This window comes from Pogoniulus pusillus, chromosome 40 (genome assembly GCF_015220805.1).
Source record: "Pogoniulus pusillus isolate bPogPus1 chromosome 40, bPogPus1.pri, whole genome shotgun sequence".
NCBI classification, from domain to species: Eukaryota; Metazoa; Chordata; class Aves; order Piciformes; family Lybiidae; genus Pogoniulus; species Pogoniulus pusillus.
In genome coordinates, this window is record NC_087303.1 from 5,981,168 (window position 1) to 6,004,962 (window position 23,795).

Consider the following 23,795-nt stretch of genomic DNA (forward strand, 5'->3'; position numbering starts at 1 on the left):
GTTGTGCTGCACAGAGTTCAGCACCTGGGCTGGAGCAGTGCAGCTGCTCTAAGGAAGCTCCATTTTCTGGCCAAGGTGCTGGTGGCTGAGCTCAAGAAGAAGCTGCAGGAGGCTAAAAGCAACCTGCCTGTGGCAAACTCTCTTCCAGCAGCCTCTGAGCAGGAGGAGGAGGTGCAGGAGACCCCAGCAGTGGAGGGAGAGACAAACATGAGCTGGGAACAAGAGCAGCATGGCTTAAGCTTAAAGCCCTGGGCAGCAGCTGGCAGGTCAAACCCCACTGCTGGGTCCTCCTGGCAGCACCAAGTACTCAGACCTCCTCCAGAACCTTCCCTTCCACACCCCCCAGCACCAGCCCCTCGTTTGTCTGAGCCTTTCAAGACTCCAAATGACTTGGATGCTGTGGAACAGACCAAGGAAGCTCCTGGGATGGAGGCTGTGCAGGATGTGGATGATGCAGAGGGAGCAGCGTCCCCAAGGCAGGACCACATTTGGACTTACAGAGGGCACAAGCAGAGGCACAGCCCAGGTCTGGCTGAACACCACCAGCTTGTCTACAGGGCATCAGTGGAAGAGCCCTCAGCAACAGGAGGTAAAGCAGAGCAGAGCCCAAGCCCAACCCAGCATTTCTCCTCTAACAACAGCCCCCCAGAGGCCACCAGCACGCTGCAGGATGCAGCTGAAGAAGCAGAATCCTCTCCGGGTGGGCATTTACCTGGCATCCCCCACACTGCAGAAGCACACAGGATGCAAGAAAAGGAAGGCTCCAGTTTCCCCAGCAAGCCAGAGGGCTCTGAGAGCCCAGGCAGGGCTTCTGCTGAAGGAGACCTCTTTGAAGCCAAGCTCCAGCACCGCCTGCGCTTGCTGGTCCCGGATGAAGCCCTGCGCAGCTTCGTGGCAAGGGTGGCACAGGCCCTGCAGGGGGACTGCAGCCTGCCCCAGCTCCAGCCAGCCTGTGCCAAGCTGCTGCTGAAGGCAGGGCTGCTGATAAAGCTGCTGAGCCAGAGGCAAGAGGAGCAGGGAGCCTGTGTGGTGGAAGGCAACGTTTCCATAGGCATGGCCGAGGAGGTGAGCAGGGGGCACAGAGCGAGGCTGGCAGCTGCTGGGCACTGCTGCATGGCAGCAGGGGGTTGAAGGGGCAACCCTCTCTAACCTGACTTCCCTTTTCTGCCAGGAGAAAGCAATGCAGACCTCCAGTGACCTTCTGCTGTGGGCCCCAGCAGTGGCTGCTGTCGTCATGGTTAACCTCCTGCTGATCTGTCTGGCCGAGGTGAGCTGATGCTGGGCAGAGCTGCCAGGCAGGCCTGGCAGCTGGAGTGCATCTGGGTGAGGAGGGGGCAGCCCTGCACAGCTTGTGAGAGGCACAGAATCGCTGAATGCTTTGCTCTGAACAGTCCTTCCAGGTCATGTAGTGCGGCTCTTACCCCAGCACTGCCCCAGGGCACCACCAACCCATGGCCCTCAGCACCACTCCCCAGGGCTTTGGCACCTGCCCAGGGATGGGCACTGCACCACTGCCCTGGGCAGCCTGGGTCAGGCCTTGACAACCCTTTGGGGGAAGAAATTGTTCCTTAGGTCCAACCTAAACCTCCCCTGGGGCAACCTGAGGCTGTTTCCTCTCCTCCCATCACTCGTTGCTTGGGAGCAGAGCTCAACTCCCACCTGGTTCTAACCTCCTCTCAGGTTGCTGCAGAGAGCAATGAGGTCTCCCTCAGCCTCCTCTCCTCCAGGCTGCACCCCCCCAGCTCCCTCAGCTGCTCCTCCCCAGCCCTCTTCTCCAGACCCTTCCCCACCTTCCTTGCCCTTCTCTGGCCCTGCTCCAGCCTCTCAATGTGCTTCTGGCAGTGAGGAGCCCAAAACTGACCCCAGTGCCAGTTCAAAGGGGTGAGCCCTGCCCTGCTCCTGCTGACCACACTATTTCTAGGTGCCAGGGTGCCACTGCAGGTGCCCATAGGTAGCACAAGAGATGCTTTTCCAACCCTTGGAGCTTAGCCCACAATCCCCAGCCCTGGAGTGTCACCACCCAGCTCCTCTCCTGCCCCTGTGCTGCTCTCCTGCCCACACAACTGCTCTCAGCCACGCAGCCATTCCTCTGTGATCTTCCCTCTTGCCAAGCTCAAGCCCTTCTGCAAAGTGCCACAACTCCACATGGGGCAGGGCAGTGCCAAGGGAGAGCACCCAGCATGCCCACAGGGTTTCAGGTTCCTTTAGGGCCTCTTCTGCTAAGAAAGAAGCAGAGCTTCCCTTCCTCTGAAAGCCTGCCCTGGTGTTTCAGACCAGGGCTGGGCAGGAGGGGAGCAGCCTGCAAAGCTCTGTGCAGCACAAACACTGTGCTGATGAGGAGAGCTGTGGGAGCTCAGAGCATTCCAGAGGCAGGGAAAAGAGAGGAGCTGGGACAGGAGGATGGACTCCATCTAAAACGTGGCTGCTGGCAGGGGCTTGCACATGTGTCTGATGGGCTGGGTTGGAAGAGGAACTTTATGGTCTCCTTTGGCAGAGCATGGGTGAGAAAATGCTGATGGGATGAGTGTCCTGATGGGATGAGAATGTCCTGAAGGGATGAGAATGTCCTGATGGGATGAGAATGTCCTGATGGGATGAGTGTCCTGATGGGATGAGAATGTCCTGATGGGATGAGAGTGTCCTGATGGGATGAGTGTCCTGATGGCATGAGAGTGTCCTGATGGGATGAGAATGTCCTGATGGGATGAGAGTGTCCTGATGGGATGAGAACACTCTGACGTTACATGTCTCCCTCTCTCTTCTCCCTCTCTCTCCTCTCTCCCCTGCTCTCTCTCTCTCTCTCTCCCTCTCTCCCCCCCCGACCCCTCTCTTTCCATCACCAGGTTCACTCCCGAAAACATGCAGCTGCTTCCCACGCCCAGAGCCGCAGGAAGTCACACCAGAGGTGGTAAGGACACCTGTGCCATGCTGCTGTGCCACCAACAGCTCCCAGCCCCTGAGCAGCTCCCAGTCACAGAATCAGTTGGGCTGGAAGGGAGCTCAAAGCTCAGCCAGTTCCAACCCCTCTGCCATGGGCAGGGACACCTCCCACCAGCACAGGGTGCTCAAGATCTCATCCAACCTGGCCTTGGACACCTCCAGGGAGGGGACATCCACAGCCTCCCCTGGACAACCTGTGCCAGTCTCTCCCCACCCTCCCTCTCAACAATCTCTTCCTCATCTCCACTCTCACTCTCCCCTCTCCCAGCTCAAAGCCATTTGCCCTCATCCTGCCACTCCCAGCCCTTGCCCAAAGTCCCTCCCCAGCTCTCCTGCAGCCCCTTTAAGCACTGGAAGGCTGCTCTGAGGTCTCCCTGGAGCCTTCTCTTCTCCAGGCTCAACAGCCCCAACTCTCCCAGCTTGTCCCCACAGCAGAGCTTCTCCAGGTCTCTGATCACCTTCATGACCTCCTCTGGACCCTTCTCCATCAGGTCCATGCCCTTATGTTGGGAGCCCCAGAACTGGAGGCAGTGCTGCAGGCGAGGTCTCAGCAGAGCAGAGCAGAGCAGAGCAGAGCAGAGCAGAGCAGAGGGGCAGGATGTGCTGCTGGGCACAAATCTCCATGCCCTCACCCCAGGCAGGTGGGCACAGGCTGCAGAGGGCTGCCCAGCCTGAGTTTAAAACACAACTTTCGTAGGAGCCCCAGAAAAGGGCCCCCAAAGCACGAGTGACCCCCAGGGCTGTGTGCTCCCCCCCCAGCCCTTCTTCACACCAGACAGGGTGGATGTGGTGCCCCTGGGCTCCTGCATGGTGCCATGGCCCTGTGGCCACGATGCCCAGCCACAAGGAAGCAACTCTCTGCTCTGGTTCCCAGCAAAGCTCTTCTCTGGTGCCATCTCTGCCCAGCTTCTCCCTGGAGAGGCTGTTGAAGAACTCCCTCCTATGCCCCTCAGGTGCCTTTCACATCCCAGCTCTGCCAGACCTCATGCCCAGCCACAGCAGCCAGCACCATCCCTTCCCTCTGGGGCTCCTCATCTTCCTCAGGTAGAGCCTTCAGCTCTAGCAGGGTGGTCACAGCCACTGCAGACCTCCCTGGCCGAGCCTCCTGCTTAGGGACAGAGGAAGGTGAATTCTGGGGTGCCAACACCCAAAAGCCTTCCCCCCCAGCTTTAACCTGCTTAGTCCAAGCTCTAACTGCCACTGGAGCCACTTGCCAGCAGGGCAGGGCACAGGTGCCCCTCCTGCCAGCTGCCTCCACTTAGATCCTGCCCTCCCTTGCTTTATTCCAGGTTCTTCCATCGGCTCCTGCCACGGGGATGGAGCAGGAACAAGGAGGATGCTGGAGAGCAGGTGAGGGCAGGGAGCTCTTGCCAGGCCCCCCTCTGCCCGCCCCTCAGCTCCAAACTCTTCCCTTTCCCGGCGCTTCCCAGGGCTCCCTGGTCTGGAATCCCAGCAAAATCCACCCGCAGTGGCTCCAGGACCTCTTCAAGCCCCTCGACCCCCAGCAGGAGAGAGCCATGGCCCAGCTCTGCCAGGAGAGCTCCGACGAGGAGATCTTCAGCAGGTCCCAGGCACCGTGAGTGGGATGGGATGGGATGGGATGGGATGGGATGGGATGGGATGGGATGGGATGGGATGGGATGGGATGCGATGGAATGGGATGCGATGGGATGGGATGGGATGGGATGGGATGCGATGGGATGGGATGGGATGGGGACGGGACAGGATGGGATGGGATGGGATGGGATGGGATGGGATGGGATGGGATGGGACGGGCTGGGCCCCGCCGGGCTCTCAACCCTGCTGCTGCCATGGGACTGCTGAGGTTTTGCTGCCTGCCACTGCTTGCCACTGCCTGCCTGCCACTGCCTGCCACTGCCTTGCTTGCCACTGCCTTGCCTGCCACTGCCTGCCTGCCACTGCCTTGCTTGCCACTGCCTTGCCTGCCACTGCCTGCCTGCCACTGCCTTGCTTGCCACTGCCTTGCCTGCCACTGCCTGCCACTGCCTTGCCTGCCACTGCCTGCCACTGCCTGCCTGCCACTGCCTGCCGCTGCTTGCCTGCCGCTGCTTGCCTGCCACTGCTTGCCTGCCACTGCCTATCATTGCTTGCCTGCCACTGCCTGTCACTGCTTGGCTGCCACTGCCTGCCACTGCCTTACCTGCCACTGCCTGCCTGCCATTGTCTTGGCTGCACTGCTGTGGGTGCCACTGCCTCGGGTAGCACTGCCTTGGCTGTCACTGCCATGGCTGCCACTGTCTTAAGTGCCACTGCCATGGGTGCCATTTATTTAGGTCCTGTTTCCCCACTGTTATTTCCTTCTCTGCCATTGTCTTGGGTCCCATTTCTTTAGGAGTCATTTCCTGGGTGCCATTTCCCCTCTGTTACTTTCTGGGTGCCATTTTCTTGGGTGCCATTTCCTGGGTGCCATTTCCCCTCTGTTACTTCTTGGGTGCCATTTCCTTGGGTGCCATTTCCTGGGTGCCATTTCCCCTCTGCTACTTCCTGGGTGCCATTTCCCCTCTGTTACTTCCTGGGTGCCATTTCCTTGGGTGCCATTTCCTCTCTGTTACTTCCTGGGTGCCATTTCCCCTCTGTTATTTCCTGAGTGCCATTTCCTCTCTGTTATTTCCTGGGTGCCATTTCCCCTCTGTTACTTCCTGGGTGCCATTTCCTTGGGTGCCATTTCCTTGGGTGCCATTTTCCCTCTGTTACTTCCTGGGTGCCATTTCCTTGGGTGCCATTTCCTCTCTGTTATTTCCTGGGTGCCATTTCCCCTCTGTTACTTCCTGGGTGCCATTTCCTTGGGTGCCATTTTCCCTCTGTTACTTCCTGGGTGCCATTTCCTTGGGTGCCATTTCCTCTCTGTTATTTCCTGGGTGCCATTTCCCCTCTGTTACTTCCTGGGTGCCATTTCCTTGGGTGCCATTTCCTTGGGTGCCATTTTCCCTCTGTTACTTCCTGGGTGCCATTTCCTTGGGTGCCATTTCCCGGGTGCCATTTCCCCTCTGTTACTCCCTGGGTGCCATTTCCTTGCAGCTTCTCCTGCTGGAAGAGCCGTGCTGGCCAGGAAATTGTGCCACCTGAAGCCCCAGGACCTGTGCCAAGTGCCTCCAGCGCACCCCAGGAGGTGGCACAGGGGTCCCATGCCACAGAGGAGGGTTCTGGGGGCAGCCCCATCCTGGGCATCCCCCAAAGCTGGTCCCAGTGAGCTGGGAGTGGGTGGACTGGTAGGGCTGTGGGGCACGGTGGCAGCAGTGAGCCTGGCTGGGGGCAGCATGCAGGGTGCCAGCGCTGCGGCCGCGAGGTGTCCGACACGCACCGGGCACAGTGCCTCGGGGAAGGGACATCCCTGGGAGGACACACAGAGGCTTTGGGGGGTGCCCAGGGCCTGAGGGGGCTGCAGTGCTCCCCAGGGAGGTGGCAGCTGTGGAAGGGTGGGGAAGGGATCCCAGCGCTGCCATTAAAGTGGGGACTGGCACCCAGCGTGGCCTGTCGGGGGGTGGAGGTGCGCTGGGCTGGGCATGTGTGTGCAAGCAGGACAGTGGCATGGGGCTGCTTCTGTGCCCACGTGTCCATCTGTCTGTGTGCCTGTCTGCCTGACTCTGTGCCCTCATGTCCATCTGTCTGTGTGCCTGTCTGCCTGACTGTGCCCTCATGTCTGTCTGTCTGTGTGCCTGTCTGCCTGTCTCTGTGCCCTCATGTCCGTCTGTCTGTGTGCCTGTCTGCCTGGCTCTGTGTCCTCGTGTCCGTCTGTCTGTGTGCCTGTGTCTGCCTGGCTCTGTGTCCTCGTGTCCGTCTGTCTGTCTGCCTGACTCTGTGCCCACGTGTCCATCTGTCTGTGTGCCTGTGTCTGCCTGACTGTGCCCTCATGTCTGTCTGTCTGTGTGCCTGTCTGCCTGTCTCTGTGCCCTCGTGTCCGTCTGTCTGTGTGCCTGTGTCTGCCTGGCTCTGTGTCCTCGTGTCCGTCTGTCTGTCTGCCTGACTCTGTGCCCACGTGTCCATCTGTCTGTGTGCCTGTGTCTGCCTGACTCTGTGCCCACGTGTCCATCTGTCTGTGTGCCTGTCTGCCTGACTCTGTGTCCTCATGTCTGTCTGTGTGCCTGTGTCTGCCTCTGTGTCCTCATGTCCATCTGTCTGTGTGCCTGTCTGCCTGACTCTGTGTCCTCATGTCCGTCTGTCTGTGTGCCTGTCTGCCTGACTCTGTGCCCTCATGTCTGTCTGTGTGCCTGTGTCTGCCTCTGTGTCCTCATGTCCATCTGTCTGTGTGCCTGTCTGCCTGACTCTGTGTCCTCATGTCCGTCTGTCTGTGTGCCTGTCTGCCTGACTCTGTGCCCTCATGTCCGTCTGTCTGTGTGCCTGTGTCTGGCTGCCCATGTGCCCTCATGTCCGTCTGTGTGCCTGTCTCTGTGCCCTCATGTCCATCTGTCTGTGTGCCTGTGTCTGCCTGACTCTGTGCCCTCATGTCCGTCTGTCTGTGTGCCTGTGTCTGCCTGTCTCTGTGCCCTCATGTCCCTCTGTCTGTGTGCCTGTGTCTGCCTGACTCTGTGCCCTCATGTCCCTCTGTCTGTGTGCCTGTGTCTGGCTGCCCATGTGCCCTCATGTCCATCTGTCTGCATGCTCACATGTCCATTTGCCCATGCACCTGCACGTCTGTCTGTGCCCACACGTCTGCCTGTGTGCCCACATGTCTGTCTGTCCATGTGCCTGCATGTCTGGCTGTCTGCCCTTGTGTCCATCTGTCCATGTGCCCCACACATCTGTCTGTCCGTGTGCCGCACGTCTGGCTGTCTGTCCATGTGCCTCGCGTCTGTCTGTCCGGGTGCCGCATGTCTGTCTGTCTGTCCAGGTGCCTCACGTCTGTCCGGGTGCCCGCATGTCTGTCTGTCTGTCTGTCCGGGTGCCGCATGTCTGTCTGTCTGTCCAGGCGCCTCACGTCTGTCTGTCCGTGTGCCGCACGTTTGTCTGTCCGGATGCCCGCATGTCTGTCTGTCTGTCCGGGTGCCTCACGTCTGTCTGTCCATGTGCCGCACATCTGTCTGTCCGGGTGCCCGCACGTCTGTCTGTCCGGGTGCCGCACATCTGTCTGTCCGGGTGCCTCACGTCTGTCTGTCCATGTGCCGCACATCTGTCTGTCCGGGTGCCCGCACGTCTGTCTGTCCGGGTGCCACACGTCTGTCTGTCCGGGTGCCGCATGTCTGTCTGTCTGTCCAGGTGCCCGCACGTCTGTCTGTCCGGGTGCCGCATGTCTGTCTGTCTGTCCAGGTGCCCGCACGTCTGTCTGTCCGGGTGCCTCACGTCTGTCTGTCCATGTGCCGCACATCTGTCTGTCCGGGTGCCCGCACGTCTGTCTGTCCGGGTGCCACACGTCTGTCTGTCCGGGTGCCGCATGTCTGTCTGTCTGTCCAGGTGCCCGCACGTCTGTCTGTCCGGGTGCCGCATGTCTGTCTGTCTGTCCAGGTGCCCGCACGTCTGTCTGTCCGGGTGCCTCACGTCTGTCTGTCCATGTCCGTCCGTCCCTCTCCGGTGCCCATCGCCGCAAACCAGAGCGCGGCGGTGGGCGTGGTCGTACTCCCCTCGCTCCGCCCCTTTACGTGCTGGCGTCAGACGGGGGGCGGGGCGTGCGCGCTCCCGCCGGGGCCGCCACTTCCGGGTTCCCTCCCTCCGCCCCCCCCCTCCGCCTCTCCCATGGCGGCGGCGCGGAGCCGGTGAGCAGCGGGGGAGGGGGCGAGAGTGGGACCGGGAGAGGGAAGGGAGGGAGGGAGGGAGGGAGGAGTTCAGGGGGTGAGAAGGGGAGGTGCAGCGGGAGGGGGGGGCTCATGCGATGCAGAAGGATGTGGCGCTGGCTGGGGGTGCAGCCAGGAGGTGCAGGGCTGTGGGGGTGCATGCAAAGGGTTGTGCCCTGACCCACCCTCACCCCCACCCCCCTTCCCCATGCCCCTCATGGCTGCCGACTCTTCCCCAGGCCCCTCTGCCTTCACCCACCCCCCCAACAGGGCCCATCCGTTCCCCTTGGCTGTGCCCCTCACAGCCTGGCACCGTAGCCCACCCATGTCAGGCCCCCCCCGGCACAAGTTGAAGGTGCTGAGACCCTGCCAGAGGTTGAGCCTGGCACAGGTTGCCCAGGGAGGTTGTGGAGCACAGAAGCACCCAACGTGATCGAAGATCACGTTGGGTGCTTCTGTGCTCCACAACCTCCCTGAAGGTGCTCAGGACCAAGCTGGATGAGGCCTTGAGCAACCCTGGGCTGGCAGGAGGTGCCCATGCCCCATGGCAGGAAGGTTGGCACTGGCTGAGCTTGGAGGATCTCTTCCAACCCAACCCATTCCATGATTCTGTGACACCCAAACCTCTCAGCTAGGTTCATGCCAGCTTGGAAAGGCTGGACCTGGGCAGAGATTCCCAGCATGTGTGGGATCTTGATTTGTGGGGTGTTACCCATCGATGCCATCTTCACTTGAACCCAGCAGCTGCCAACAGGCTCTGGGGGTAGTTCTTGTGCCCAGGGAGAAATGAGGAGCAGAAAGAGCTGATTCCTTCTCGCCTCACTTCCAGCCCGATCCCAACTCCCCCTTCCCATCGAGGAATGTGAGCTGCCCACCCTGTCAGATGGCCACCAGCAAGCCTCAGCACTGGGCATCTGAAATGGCATCAAAATTGGGATTATAAGCCCAGGAAGGTCCTGCCTCGGGGCGCTGAGGCTTGCACAACTCATCTCGCCCTGGCACCGCGGCTCTGCCCGCTGGCGGCGCTGGGCAGAACCAGCCCCGGCTTCACCCACGGCTCCTGCACGTCGCAGCTTGGAACAGGAGTGAGCAGCAGGCTGGAAGGCATTCCCAGTTTGGAGTGGTTGGCTAACACAGCTGTGCCAGGCAGGGCCAGGCTTGGGAGCTCGGCGGGCACTTTGCCGCCCCCGTGCCCTGCTCGGCGCTGCGAGGGCACAGGTTGGAGGGGGTCACCGACAGCAGCTCTCCTCTGACCCCCTGCAGGTTTGTCAGCTGCCAGAAGGATGTCTCCAGGGGAAGGAGGGTGGTGTGTGGGTCCCAATCCCTCATGGAATGCCTGTGTGGTGTAGTGGGAATTGTGATGCCGACTGGCACCGGGCTGGGCACAGGGGAGGAGCTGAAGTCACACCAGAGGGTCCTGCTGCTGCTTGCAGGCTGGGGTTGGGCTCTGACCTTTCCCAGGCTCTTGCTGGAGCATTTCTGGGGAGTTTTGACCTCCCAACAAGCCACCCCCTTGCCCATGCCAGCTGCTTGTCATGCTGCCTCTGCGTGGGGTCAGGTTGTGTCTGGGGCAGGGTTGGGTGTGCTGGCTGGAGGCCAGGAGCTGTGTTAGAGTCACAGAATGGTTGGGGTTGGAAGGGACCTCTGGAGATCATCCACTCCAACCTCCCCTGCCCAGGCAGGTCGCACAGGAACACATCATAGAATCAGGCAGGTTGGCAGAGAGCTCCAAGCTCAGCCAGCCCAACCTAGCACCCAGCCCTGCCCAACCAACCAGACCATGGCACTCAGTGCCCCAGCCAGGCTTGGCTGCAACACCTCCAGCCACGGCCACTCCACCACCTCCCTGGGCAGCCCATTCCAATGCCAATCACTCTCTCTGCCAGGAACTTCCTAACAACATCCAGCCTCAACCTGCCCTGGCACAGCTTCAGGCTGTGTCCCCTTCTTCTGGCCCTGGCTGCCTGGCAGCAGAGCCCAACCCCACCTGGCTACAGCCTCCCTGCAGGTAGCTGCAGGCAGCAATCAGCTCTGCCCTGAGCCTCCTCTGCTGCAGGCTGCACCCCCCCAGCTCCCTCAGCCTCTCCTCACAGGGCTCTGCTCCAGGCCCCTCCCCAGCCTTGCTGCCCTTCTCCAAACACCTTCCAGCACCTCAGCATCTCTCTGCAATGGAGGAGCCCAGAACTGGACACAGCACTCCAGGGGTGGCCTGAGCAGTGCTGAGCACAGGGGCACAAGAACCTCCCTTGTCCTGCTGCCCACACTGCTCCTGAGCCAGCCCAGGATGCCATTGGCTCTGCTGCCCACACTGCTCCTGAGCCAGCCCAGGATGCCATTGGCTCTGCTGCCCACACTGCTCCTGAGCCAGCCCAGGATGCCATCGCCCCCCCCCCCCACCCCTCCAGCCCAGGCAGGTCGCACAGGAACACATCCAGAGGGGTTTGAAAGCCTCCCGGGGAGGACTCCACAACCTCCGCGGGCAGCCTGCAGCGATGTGTCGGAGGAGAGGGTCGTGCCCTCTGCCGGAGGGTGCCAGCCGAGCGCTGCCGTGCCCGGGGCCGGGGGTGGCAGCGCAGCCCTCGTGCTCGCCAGCGGAGCGGCTCCGCGGCCGTGCCCTGACTCACGCCGGCGGCGGGGCCGGGGCTGTTGTTTTCCGTCGAGCCGTGACCTGCCGGTTATTTATAAGCCGCTGTGGGGAGCGCAGGCAGCCCAGCGCCGGGCCGGGCTCGCTGCCTGCCCCCGGGCACAGCGCTGCACTCCGGCGAAGCCTCGCTGGAGCCCTCGGCTGCTGCCGGCCGTTCGCTGAGCAGGCAGCTCCGCCGCGCCGGTAGGTCTGGCCCGGGCTGCCTGCCCGCCGAGCTCGCTGCTTGTGTTGCCTTCCTCTTGCTTCTGTCTCGGGGTGAGGACAGCTGGGGAAGTGCTGTGGCTTTTGGGCTGCTCCTCTCTGTGCTTGCGCGGCCGCCTCGGCTCCTGCCGGCCCGCCCTGGGCGCTGGCAGCTCGGGAGGCAAAGCGAATCCTGGGCTGCATCCAGAGCGGCGTGGGCAGAGGTGGAGAGAGAGGATCCTGACCCTCTGCTTTGCCCTGCTCTGCCCTTCTCTGCCTTGCTCTGCTCTGCTCTGCCCTGCTCTGCTCTGCCCTTCTCTGCCTTGCTCTGCTCTCTTCTGCCCTGCTCTGCCCTTCTCTGCCTTGCTCTGCTCTGCTCTGCCCTGCCCTGCTCTGCCCTTCTCTGCCTTGCTCTGCTCTCTTCTGCCCTGCTCTGCCCTGCTCTGCCCTGCTCTGCCTTGCTCTGCTCTGCTTTGCTCTGCTCTGCTTTGCTCTGCTCTGCTGCCCTGCTCTGCCCTTCTCTGCCTTGCTCTGCTCTGCCCTTCTCTGCCCTTCTCTGCCTTGCTCTGCTCTGCCCTGCTCTGCCCTTCTCTGCCTTGCTCTGCTCTGCTCTGCCCTTCTCTGCCTTGCTCTGCTTTGCTCTGCTCTGCTGCCCTGCTCTGCTGCCCTTCTCTGCCTTGCTCTGCTCTGCTCTGCTCTGCTCTGCTCTGCTCTGCCCTTCTCTGCCTTGCTCTGCTGTGCTCTGCCCTTCTCTGCCTTGCCCTGCTCTGCTCTGTTCAGGCCTCACCTGCAGCGCTGGGGCCAGCTGTGGAGTCCTCAACACAGGAGGACTTGGAACCGTTGGAGGGGGTCCAGAGGAGGTCACAAAAGTGATCAGAGGTCTGGAGAACCTCTGCTGTGAGGACAGGCTGGGAGGATTGGGATTGTTCAGCCTGGGAGAGGCTGCAGGGAGACTTCAGAGCTGCATTTCAGTGTCTGAAGGGGACCTCCAGGCAGGCTGGGGAGGGACTGTTCAGAAGGGCCTGTGGAGATAGGACAAAGGGCAATGGTTTGAAACAGGAGCAAGGCAGAGTTAGGTTGGACACTAGAAGGAAGTTCTGCACGGTGGGGGTGGGGAGACTCTGGCACAGGTTGCCCAGAGAGGTGGTTGAGGCCCCATCCCTGGAGGCATTCAAGATCAGACTTGATGTGGCCCTGGGCAGTCCGCTCTGGTTGGAGATGTCCCTGCTGAGTGCAGGGGGCTTGGAGAAGGTGACCTTGGAGGGTCCCTCCCATCCCAGTGCATTCTGTGATCCTTTCAAGATCACCAGGAAGATCTGTGGCTTCCCAGGATCTGCCTGGAGGCATTCTGGACCCCTCTGGCTCCTTCCCAAGCTGACCAGCCTGGCACCAGGTCCCATTTCCACCTCTCACCCAGGGCTTGCATCAGGGTGAAATCTGCCTTGGAGCTGGATTCTTGCACTCATTAGTCAGGGAGGTGCTGTCCCCACAGGAGCAAAGCTGTGTGGGTTCACAGTACTGGGACAAACTGGTTGGACTGGTCATGGTGGGAGTGGAGAGTCCTGTGCTGAAGGCAGTGTCCTCCTCTGTGTCTCAGCTCCTGCAGATGCCAGGAGAGGTGATGGTGGCAGAACTTCTTTGGGGACAACACCACCTGAGTAAAATTTGGATGAAGTCTGTGCCAAAACACCCCTATGACCACCTGGGGACACCAGGGTGGCCAGTGCTGGGCACAGATAGTGTAGTCCTGGAGCTGAAACCCCACCCATGCTGCCCCTCTGGGCATGAGAAGTGCCAGCTGTGCCCACAGCATCTCCCACCCTCAGCTCTTGCACCTTGGATTTGTCATGGCAGGGTCCCTTTTAGTCACAGGGTGGTGGGGAAAGGGGCATAGGCTGCCCAGGCCCGAGGAGGGCAGAGGTGGAGGTGGCTGTCTGAAGTCCTCAGCACCTGCTGCTGTCAGTTGGGTGTCCCCTCGCTGCCCACAAGCCCTTCCAGCAGCACCTCGAGCCTGGGGACGTGCCTGTAATCACTGTGCTCCCCCTGTGGATGTTGCAACCCAAGGAGAGGAAATCTCATGACAAGTCATGGTGAGAGCAGTTTCGTTTTGTCTGAACTTAGCTGACCTCTGCACACGCTGAGGAGCCATCCAGGAGCTCCCAAAGACCTCCTGGCCTGCTGCTCCCAGCAGGACTGGCTGCTGCTGGATGTACATGAGAGAGATGCTCCATGTCTAGGATGCTCTGGATTCAGGCTGCTCTGGATTCAGGCTGCTGTGGGCCTGGGATGCTCTGGATTCAGGCTGCTGCAGGTCTGAGATGCTCTGGATTCAGGCTGCTGCAGGTTCAAGCTGCTGTGGTTCTGGAATGCTCTTGACTTCAAGCCACTCTGAGTCTAGGATGCTCCAGATTTAGGCTGCTCTGTGTCTGGAATGCTCTGGATTCAGGCTTCTGTGGGTTCAGGCTGCTGCAGGTCTGGGATGCTCTGGATTCAGGCTGCTCCAGATTCAAGTTGCTGTGGTTCTGGGATGCTCTGACTTCAAGCCACTCTGAGTCTAGGGTGCTCCAAATTTAGGCTGCTCTGTGTCTGGAATGCTCTGGGTTCAGGCTTCTGTGGGTCTGGGTTGCTCTGGATTCAGGATGGTGTGGGCCTGGGATGCTCTGGATTCAGGCTGCTCCAGATTCAAGCTGCTGTGGTTCTGGGATGCTCTTCCTTCAGGCCACTCTGAGTCTAGGGTGCTCCAAATTTAGGCTGCTCTGTGTCTGGGATGCTCAGGATTCAGGCTGGGCCTGGGATGCTCTGGATTCAGGCTGCTGTGGACCTGGGATGCTCTGGATTCAGGCTGCTGTGGACCTGGGATGCTCTGGATTCAGGCTGCTCTGGGTTCAGGCTTCTGTGGGTCTGGGATGCTCAGGATTCAGGCTGCTCTGGGTTCAGGCTTCTGTGGGTCTAGGATGCTCAGGATTCAGGCTGATTTGGATTCAGTCTACTGTGGTTCTGGAATGCTCTGACTTCAAGCCACTCTGAGTCTAGGGTGCTCCAAATTTAGGCTGCTCTGTGTCTGGGATGCTCTGGATTCAGGCTGCTGTGGACCTGAGATGCTCCAAATTTAGGCTGCTCTGTGTCTGGAATGCTCTGGACTCAGGCTCCTGTGGTTCTGGGATGCTCTGGATTCAGGCTGCTGTGAGTCTGGGATGCTCTGGATTCAGGTTGCTCCAGGTTCAAGAGGTTGTGGTTCTGGGATGCTCTGACTTCAAGCCACTCTGAGTCTGGGATGTTCCAGATTTAGGCTGCTGTAGGTCAGGGGTGCTCTGGATTCAGGTTGCTCTGGGTCTGGAGTGCTTCAGACTGCTCTGAGTCTGGAATGTTCCACGTTTGGGCTGCTCCATGTTTAGACTGCTCCATATTTGAGCTGCTCTGGATCTGGACCATCAATGCCTTTGGAACTGGCTGTGGCTGTGCTGGAACTGTTCTGCAAGCCATGGGTTTGTGCTGGTTTGACAGGACATGGTGCAGGGACAGGGGCAGGTGGAGGCCATCAGGTCTGCTGGGGGCATCTCTGTGGGTGTTGTGTTGGCTTGGAAATCAAACCTGAAGTGCCAGTGCCCACTGCCTGCCGTGGGCATCCCTGCAGCCTGCGGTCACCTGCTGGGCAGTGGTCGTTTTGGGTAGCAAGTGTCTGCAGCTCAAGGAAGGAGATTTCTTCTCCAACCTCTCACATCCTGAGGAGGCTCTGTGGTGGCAGCTGGTGCTGGGGCAGCTCTTGGACCCTTTCTGCCACCAAGGGGGCAGGGTCACAGCCTCATGACCGACGTCTCGCTGGCAGCCTCTGGCTCTGCTCACAGAGCCTCCAGGGACAGCAAATGGCTCTGAAGAAAGGGGAAGGAGGCCAAAAGTCACAACTCAGAGGTCCTTTGTTGTCTGCAAACCCCCTGCAGTTGGAGCTGACCCCACTGCTTGCTTCTGGTCTCTCCAGGGTTTCCAGCAGCAGGAGGCCACTGGGTTTTTGCTCTCTGCCATCAAACCCAGCTGCAGCAGAGAAGCCCCCAGGAGAGGGCAGATCCTGGTGTTCATCTGGACAAAGCCACTGGAAACCTAACAGAGAGCTTGCATCCCTCCTTCTCATGCTCCCAGACAGCTCTGTGCCATGGCACCAGTGCCCAGGCACTGCTGAGAGGGTCATAGAATCAGAGAATGGTTAAGGTTGGAAGGGACCTCAAAGCTCAGGCAGTTCTAACCCCTGCCATAGACAGGGACAGCTCCCACTAGAACAGGTCACTCAAGGCCTCATCCAGCCTGGTCCTGAGCACCTCCAGGGAGGTTGTGGAGCACAGAAGCACCCAATGTGATCTTTGATCACATTGGGTGCTTCTGTGCTCCACAACCTCCCTGGCAAACCTGTGCCAGGGTCTCATCACCCTCAACCTGTGCCAGTCTCTCACCACCCTCACTCCTTCTCCTAACATCAGTTTGAATCTCCCCTCTGCCACTTCAAACCCATTCCTTCTCCTCCTGCCATTCCCACACCTTCTCAATAGTCCCTCCCCAGCCCTCCTGCAGCCTCCTGCACATCCTGCAAGGCCACTCCAAGCTCTCCTGGAAGCCTTCTCCTCTGCAGGCTGCACAGCCCCAACTCTCTCAGCCTGTGCTCAGAGCAGAGCTGCTGCAGCCCTCTCAGCATCTTGGTGGCCTCCTCTGCACTGGCTCCAACACTTCCATGTCCTGCTTGTGCTGGGGGCTGCAGAACTGCCCCCAGGACTGCAGGAGGGGTGTGAGGAGAGCAGAGCCAAGGGGCAGAATCCCCTCCCTTGCCCTGTGCCCACACTGCTCTGGCTGCAGCCCAGCACAGGGTTGTGTCTGGGCTGCACTCACACTGCAGGCTCCTGTGGAGCTTTTCCTCACCCCAGACCCCCAGGTCCTGTTCCTCAGGGCTGCTCTCAGCCATTCCCCACCCAGCCTGGAGCTGTGCTTGGGATTGCACCCAGCCAAGTGCAGGACCTTACACTTGACCTTGTTGAAAGCCATGAGGTTGGCCTGGGCACAGCTCTGCACCCTGCCCAGCTCCCTCTGGATGAATCCCTGCCCTCCAGCAAGTCAACTGTGCCACACAGCTTGGTGCCACCTGCAGACTTGCTGAAGGTGCACTGGTTGCTCTGCCCATGGCACTGACAAAGATGTTGCACAGCACTGGTGCCAGCACTGACCTCTGAGGGTCAGTCACTGGTCTGCAGGTGGCCATTGTGCCCTTGATCACCACTGTCTGCCTGCCACCCACCCAGGTGCAGGACCTTTCACTTGGCCTTGTTGAATGTCATGAGGTTGGCCTGGGCACAGCTCTCCAGCCCCAGTCTGACAGCAGTCAGGCACAATACCATGGTGCATGAGCCACCTCCTGAGTGCCCTGCACAGGGCAGGTGGGTTGGGTGTGAGGCAAAGATGGGTGCTCAGACTTGTCCCTCCTCCTTGTCCCAAAGGTGACATGTGAAGGCAGTGCCCAGCGTGGGGAGTGGCAGCAGCCGAGATGCATTCGAGCCACAGCAATGACCCCAAGGAAGCCATACAGGTGAGTGAGACAATCCTAACCCCCCCCCCACCAAGGCAGCTCCAGTCACTTCCCAGTGCAACTCCCAGTTGGATGTGGGAGGATTTGTTTATGCTGGGATGGGGCTCATAGAATCACAGAATGGTTTGAGCTGGAAGGGACCTCAAAGCTCAGCCAGTTGCAATCCCTCTGCCATGGGCAGGGACAGATCTCACCAGCACAGGGTGCACTCATCCAGCCTGGTCCTGAACACCTCCAGGGAGGTTGTGGAGCACAGAAGCACCCAATGTGATCAAAGATCACATTGGGTGCTTCTGTGCTCCACAACCTCCCTGGCAAACCTGTGCCAGAGTCTCATCACCCTTGGAGAAGCTCCCCTGTGAGGACAGGCTGGGAGAGTTTGGGATGTTCTGAAGAAGAGAAGGCTCCAGAGAGACCTCAGAGCAACCTTCCAGTACCTGAAGGGGCTGCAGGAGAGCTGGGAAGGGACTTTTGACAAGGGCTGGGAGTGGCAGGATGAAGAACAATGGCTTTGAGCTGGGAGAGGGGAGAGAGTGGAAGTGAGGAAGAGATGGTTGAGAGGGAGGGTGGGGAGAGACTGGCACAGGTTGAAGATGGGGAGAGACTGGCACAGGTTGAGGGTGGCGAGACCCTGACACAGGATTCCCAGGGAGGTTGTGGAGCACAGAAGCACCCAATGTGATCAAAGATCACATTGGGTGCTTCTGTGCTCCACAACCTCCCTGGAGGTGTTCAGGACCAGGCTGGATGAGTCCTTGAGCACTCTGTGCTGGTGAGAGCTGTCCCTGCCCATGGCAGTGGGATTGGAACTGGCTGAGCTTTAAGATCCCTTCCAACCCAAACCCATTCTGTGAATCCATGAATCTTTGAAGTCTTCCTTAATGCTTCCTTTTCTGCCACCCAAGCCTGTGCCTTCTGTCTTGCAGCTGATCAAGAAGCAGCTGGTGAATGCCATCAAGGCCCTGCAGAAGCAGTATGTGACCTCAGATGCCATCGTGACCAGCGACGATGGCAACGCCAACTCGCTCTGCAGCGCCCTGGAGGCTGTCTTTGTGCATGGGCTGAAGGCAAAGCACATCAAGGCAGAGAGTGGGGGGAAAGGGAAGAAAGCAGGAGGTCGAGGACCACTCCCCCAGCCTGTCTTCTGGGGTCTGCTGAAGAGCATCACCCATAGGTGAGTGCCCAGCCCGACGAGGGTTGTTTGCACGCTCAGGTTCCTCCCCTGACTTTGGTGCCAAAGTGTCAGAGGCAGAGAATTAATGTGGCTGAGTCAGGAGTTGTAAAAAGAGGATTGTTTTGTTTTCATAGGATCATAGAATCAGGCAGAGTTGGAAGGGACCACAAGGAGCAGGCAGTTCCAACTCCCCTGCCATGCCCAGGGGCACCCTACCCTAGAGCAGGCTGCACACAGCCTCAGCCAGCCTGGCCTCAAACACCTCCAGCCATGGGGCCTCAACCCCCTCCCTGGGCAACCCATTCCAGCCTCTCACCACTCTCCTGCTCAACAACTTCCTCCTCACCTCCAGCCTCACTCTCCCCACCTCCACCTTTGCTCCATCCCCCCCACTCCTGCCACTCCCTCACAGCCTCAAAAGTCCCTCCCCAGCTTTTTTGGAGCCCCCTTCAGATCCTGGCAGGCCACAAGAAGGTCCCCTGGGAGCCTCCTCTGCTCCAGCCTGCACAGCCCCAACTCTTTCAGGCTGTGCTCACAGCAGAGCTGCTGCAGCCTCTCAGCATCCTCCTGGCCCTGCTCTGGACACTCTCCAGCATCTCCACAGCCCTCTTGTCCCAGGGGCTCCAGAGCTGGATGCAGGACTCCAGGTGGGGTCTCAGCAGAGCAGAGCAGAGCAGAGCAGAGGAGCAGAATCCCCTCCCTGGCCCTGCTGCCCACACTGCTGCTGCTGCAGCCCAGGCTCTGCTTGGCTCTCTGGGCTGCAAATGCACACTGCTGGCTCCTGCTGAGCTTCTCCTCCAGCAGCACCCCCAAGTGCCTCTCCTCAGGGCTGCTCTCCAGCCTGGCACTGCCCAGCCTGGATTGGTGCTTGGCATTGCCTCCACCCAGCTGCAGGACCTTCCCTTGGTCTTGTTGCATCTCCTGAGCTTGGCTTGTGCCCACCTCTGCAGCCTGCCCAGCTCCCCCTGGATGGATCCTGCCCTCCAGCCTGGCTGCTGCAGCACACAGCTTGGTGTGGGCAGCAAACCTGCTGAGGCTGCACTCAGTGCCTCTCCCCATGGCACCCACAGAGATGTTGACCAAGCCTGGTGCCAGGACTGATCCCTGAGGGACTCCACTTGGCACTGCCTGCACTTGGCCATGGAGCCATTGGCAGCCACTCTTTGGGTGCAGCCATCAAGCCACTTCTTTATCCATCCAGTGTCCACCCCCCAAAGCCATGTGTCAGCAGCTTGGAGAGCAGGATGTGGTGTGGGACAGTGCCAGAGGCCTTGCTCAGGGCCAGGTCAATGCCATCAGTTGCTCATCCATTCATGTGGTGACCTGTCCAGAGAAGGCCACCAGCTTTGTCAGGCAGGATTTGCCTTGGTGCAGCCATGCTGCCTGCAGCCAATCAGCTCCTCACTGTTCCCCTGTCTCAGCAGTGCCTCCAGGAGGATCTGCTCCATGATCCTGCTGGGTACAGAGATGAGACTGCCTGGCCTGGAGCTCCCTGGCTCCTTCTTCCTACCCTGTTTGACAGTGGGACCTCCAAGCTCATCCACTCCAACCTAGCACCCAGCCCTGCCCAACCAACCAGACCATGGCACTCAGTGCCCCAGCCAGGCTTGGCTGCAACACCTCCAGTCACAGCCACTCCACCACCTCCCTGGGCAGCCCATTCCAGTGCCAATCACTCTCTCTGACAACAACTTCCTAACAACATCCAGCCTCAACCTGCCCTGCCACAGCTTCAGCCTCTGTCCCCTTGCTCTGTCCCTGGCTGCCTGGCAGCAGAGCCCAACCCCAGCTGGCTACAGCCTCCCTGCAGGCAGCTGCAGGCAGCAATCAGCTCTGCCCTGAGCCTCCTCTGCTGCAGGCTGCACCCCCCCCAGCTCCTCACAGGGCTCTGCTCCAGGCCTCTCCCCAGCCTTGCTGCCCTTCTCTGGGCACCTTCCAGTAGAAGCTTCATCTTCACAGCTTAGCACAATATCCAACCAGGTATTCACAACATTTACACCTATAGACAGAAGCATACAAGTTAAAAGTGATCCAGAACCACAACAGCCCTCCCAGAAACCAGAGTCCCCAGGAGGGGCTCCCAACCACCCTTCCACCTCCTTTCCTTACTACCTTACTTACTCCTCTACCTTATCCCAGACTTTACCTTACATTCAAGGTGAGTTTGGAAGATTGGCCATGGAGCTGCTTCCCAGCAGGTCACCCCTCAGCTGTCCTGCTGCAGGGAGTTGTCCTTAATGAACTTCATGAGGTTTCCACCTCCTCCCAGTGGTCCTGGGCAAGGCCCAGCCCTCTGAGACACGCTGTGGAAGCAGAAGGGATGGGGCAGGGATGTATCCTTCCATCAAGCCAACCTCCTGCTCAGAATCCCCTGAGTTTTTTTGGCTTTGTGATCCAGAGAACTCCAAATTCCTTTCTTCTCCCTCAGGCCCTCCCCTCGGGTTTGAATAGGGAGGAGAAGATGTGAAAATTGCTTTCCCTCCCCTCGCCCTGCAGGCTTGAAGGGAGAACAGCAGGAGGCCTCTCCAGAGGTGTGCTGAGCCCTGTGGGAGCCCAGCTGGAGCCAGGCTGGTGCTTGGCTGGGGTTTTGTGGCCAGCATGAAATGGCAAACAGAGACTTTGTCTAGAGAAGCAGAAATAGAGCAAGGGAGAAGGCAAAGAGATTCCTGCCTTGAAGGAGTTCCCATCTGCACAGAGCTCCTGACAGCTGAGCCAGTTTGAAGCTAGCTGGGATGTTTTGGTGAGAAGAATTTGATGCTAGGCTGTGAGAAGGAAACGATGCTGATGTCTGCTGCACTCATAGGCTTGCTGAGATGGATAACAGCAAGGACACAAACCCTATGAGGAGAGGCTGAGGGAGCTGGGGGGGTGCAGCCTGCAGCAGAGGAGGCTCAGGGCAGAGCTGATTGCTGCCTGCAGCTGCCTGCAGGGAGGCTGTAGCCAGGTGGGGTTGGGCTCTTCTCCCAGGCAGCCAGCAACAGAACAAGGGGACACAGTCTCAAGTTGTGCCAGGGCAGGTTGAGGCTGGGTGTGAGGAGGAAGTTGTTGTCAGAGAGTGATTGGCATTGGAATGGGCTGCCCAGGGAGGTGGTGGAGTCCCTATCCCTGGAGGTGTTCAAGCAAAGCCTGGATGAGGCACTTGGTGCCATGGTCTGGTTGACTGGGCAGGGCTGGGTGCTAGGTTGGGCTGGATGATCTTGGAGCTCTCTTCCCACCTGCTTGACTCTATGGTTCTATGGTTTGCTGGGGTTGCTCTGAGCTGCTCCCTAGCAGAGTCCTCCCACACAGCACCAGCAGCCCACACACAGGTAGCTGTGAAAGCCTCATCCAGCTCCTAAATTATGAAGGAGCAGATGAAAAGAAGCCTCTCAGATGCTGCAGGGGATATTTTTGTGCCCTTTGAAGGTTTGGGTGGTTTTTTTTTCCTCTCTTCTTTCTTGAGAGACAGATTTAAGAAGAGATTTTTCTCTTCCAAGCTCTTTGCTCTGCTCCTTGGAGCTGTGGCAGTGCCACCAGGGGTTGGACTCAGTCATCTCCAGAGGTTCCTTCCAACCCCTAACCGTTCTGTGACACCACCAGGAGGGATTTGGGAGCCTGGTGTCGCTGTGGGAAGCATGGCTGAAGTCATAGAATCCATCCCAGAATGGCTCAGCTTGGAAGGGACCTTTGAGATCATCTACTCTGACCCTCCTGCCCTGGGCTGGGACTCCTCTCAGCCAGACTTAGCTGCTCCAGACCTCATCCAACCTGGCCTTGAACACCTCCAGGGAGGAGGCAGCCACAGCCTCCCTGGGCAGCCTGTGCCAGAGTCTCCACCTTTGTACTGCACAATTTTCTTGCTAAGTTCCACTCTCAGCCTGCTCTGCCTCAGCTCCAAACCATTCCCCCTTGGCCTGGCTCCAGACACCCTCAGCAAAAGTCTCTCTGCAGCCTTCCTGCAGGGTCCCTCCAGGCACTGGCAGCAGCTCTGAGGTCCCCCTGGAGCCTTCTCCTCTCCAGGCTGCACCCCCCCAGCTCCCTCAGCCTGTGCTCACAGCAGAGCTGCTCCAGCCCTTGGCTCATCTTTGTGGCCTCCTCTGGCCTCACTCCAGCAGCTCTGTGCCCTCCTCCTGCTGGGGACAGCAGAACCAGAGGCAGGATTGGAGGTGAGGTCTGAGCAGAGCAGAGCCAAGGGGCAGAATCCCCTCTCCTGCCCTGCTGCCCACACTGCTCTGGCTGCAGCCCAGGATATGATTTGTCAGGAGGCTGAGACTGCTTGAGGAGCTCAGGCTGACCAGGGCTGGGGGTTTTGGGGTTGCTCCAGGACTTCTCTCTGTGTTTTTGCTGGCTGCAAGCTTGAAGCTGGGGTTTAGTCACCACTTGTCACCAAGGAGCAGCCACCCAGAGCAACCTGCAGGGACAGCAGGAATTTCCCCCTCGGCATTCTTGGTCCAGGGTGAGCAATGATGTGTGGGAGATGCCTCCAGCTCTAGAGAGGAGGAGCACCCAGAGGCACCTCAAGCTGCCTGGGGCTGTGGGCAGCCTTGGGGCATTCAGGAGCTGTGTTTTCTCCATGGCAAACTACGTTTTCCATACAGGAAAGAGGTTTTCCACAGCCTTTCTTATCTCACCTCCTGAAACTGCCATAGGAAAGCAGGCTGGGCAGTTCCTGGTGAGGGATCTTAGAACCACACAGGCATAGAATTGTTTTGGGTTGGCAAAACCTTCTGAGATCATCCAGCCCAACCCCACTGTGGCCACCAAACTGTGGCCCCAAGAGCCATGGCCACAGGCTTCTTGAACCCCTCCAGCCATGGGCACTCCACCAGCTCCCTGGGAGCCTGTGCCAAGCCCTGACCACTCTTGCAGCAAAGATATTTTTCCTCCAACCTAACTCTCCCCTGGCACAATTTTAGGCCATTCCCTCTTGTCCTGTCACCTGATACTGGGGAGCAGAGCCCAAACCCCACCCCACTGCAGCCTCCTTTTGGGGAGCTGTAGAGAGCAGTGAGGTCTCTCCCTCAGCCTCCTCTTCTCCAGGCTGTGCACCCCCAGCTCCTTCAGCTGCTCCTCCCCAGCTGTGTTCTCCAGATCCTTACCCAGCTTTGGTGCCCTTCTCCAGCCCCTCAGTGTCCTTCTTGAAGGGAGTGACCCAAAACTGAACCCAGGATTCAAAGTGTGGCCCAATACAGGTGGATAATCCCATCCCTGCTCCTGTTGGCACTTCCAGCCTAAACCATTCTATGATTGCTGATCCAGGCCAGGATGCTGCTAACCTTTTTGGCCACCTGAGCACACTTCTGGTCCAGTACAGGGAGCAATCACCTCCCTGCTCCTGCTTCCACACCACTGCTGATCCAGGCCAGGATGCTGGTGGCCTTCTTTGCCACCTGAGCACACTTCTGGTCCATTGCAGGGCACAATCCCCTCCCTGCTCCTGCTTCCACACCACTGCTGATCCAGGCCAGGATGCTGCTGACCTTCTTGGCCACCTGAGCACACTTCTGCTCCAGTGCAGGGCACAATCCCCTCCCTGCTCCTGCTTCCACACGATTGCTGATCCAGGCCAGGATGCTGGTGGCCTTCTTT

The 23,795-nt window shown here is 59.3% G+C and overlaps 2 protein-coding genes across 3 annotated transcripts in view; both read left to right on the forward strand.

Moving 5' to 3' along the window:
• The window catches only part of LRRC37B (leucine rich repeat containing 37B), a 28,773-nt gene extending 27,497 nt beyond the window's left edge, over positions 1 to 1,276 (forward strand). The window contains exons 6-7 of the mRNA XM_064174378.1: positions 642 to 1,065; positions 1,172 to 1,276. Of these exons, the coding sequence (XP_064030448.1) occupies positions 642 to 1,065; positions 1,172 to 1,276 (529 nt within the window). The remainder of the gene's footprint in view (positions 1 to 641; positions 1,066 to 1,171) is intronic.
• Positions 1,277 to 8,615: 7,339 nt separating this feature from the next.
• The window catches only part of PLEKHM1 (pleckstrin homology and RUN domain containing M1), a 43,691-nt gene continuing 28,511 nt past the window's right edge, over positions 8,616 to 23,795 (forward strand). For both annotated transcript variants that reach the window (XM_064174584.1, XM_064174585.1), the window contains exons 1-4: positions 8,616 to 8,648; positions 9,496 to 9,929; positions 16,965 to 17,053; positions 17,980 to 18,227. In XM_064174584.1, coding sequence (XP_064030654.1) covers positions 17,012 to 17,053; positions 17,980 to 18,227 — 290 coding nt within the window. In that variant the 5' untranslated portion in view covers positions 8,616 to 8,648; positions 9,496 to 9,929; positions 16,965 to 17,011. The remainder of the gene's footprint in view (positions 8,649 to 9,495; positions 9,930 to 16,964; positions 17,054 to 17,979; positions 18,228 to 23,795) is intronic.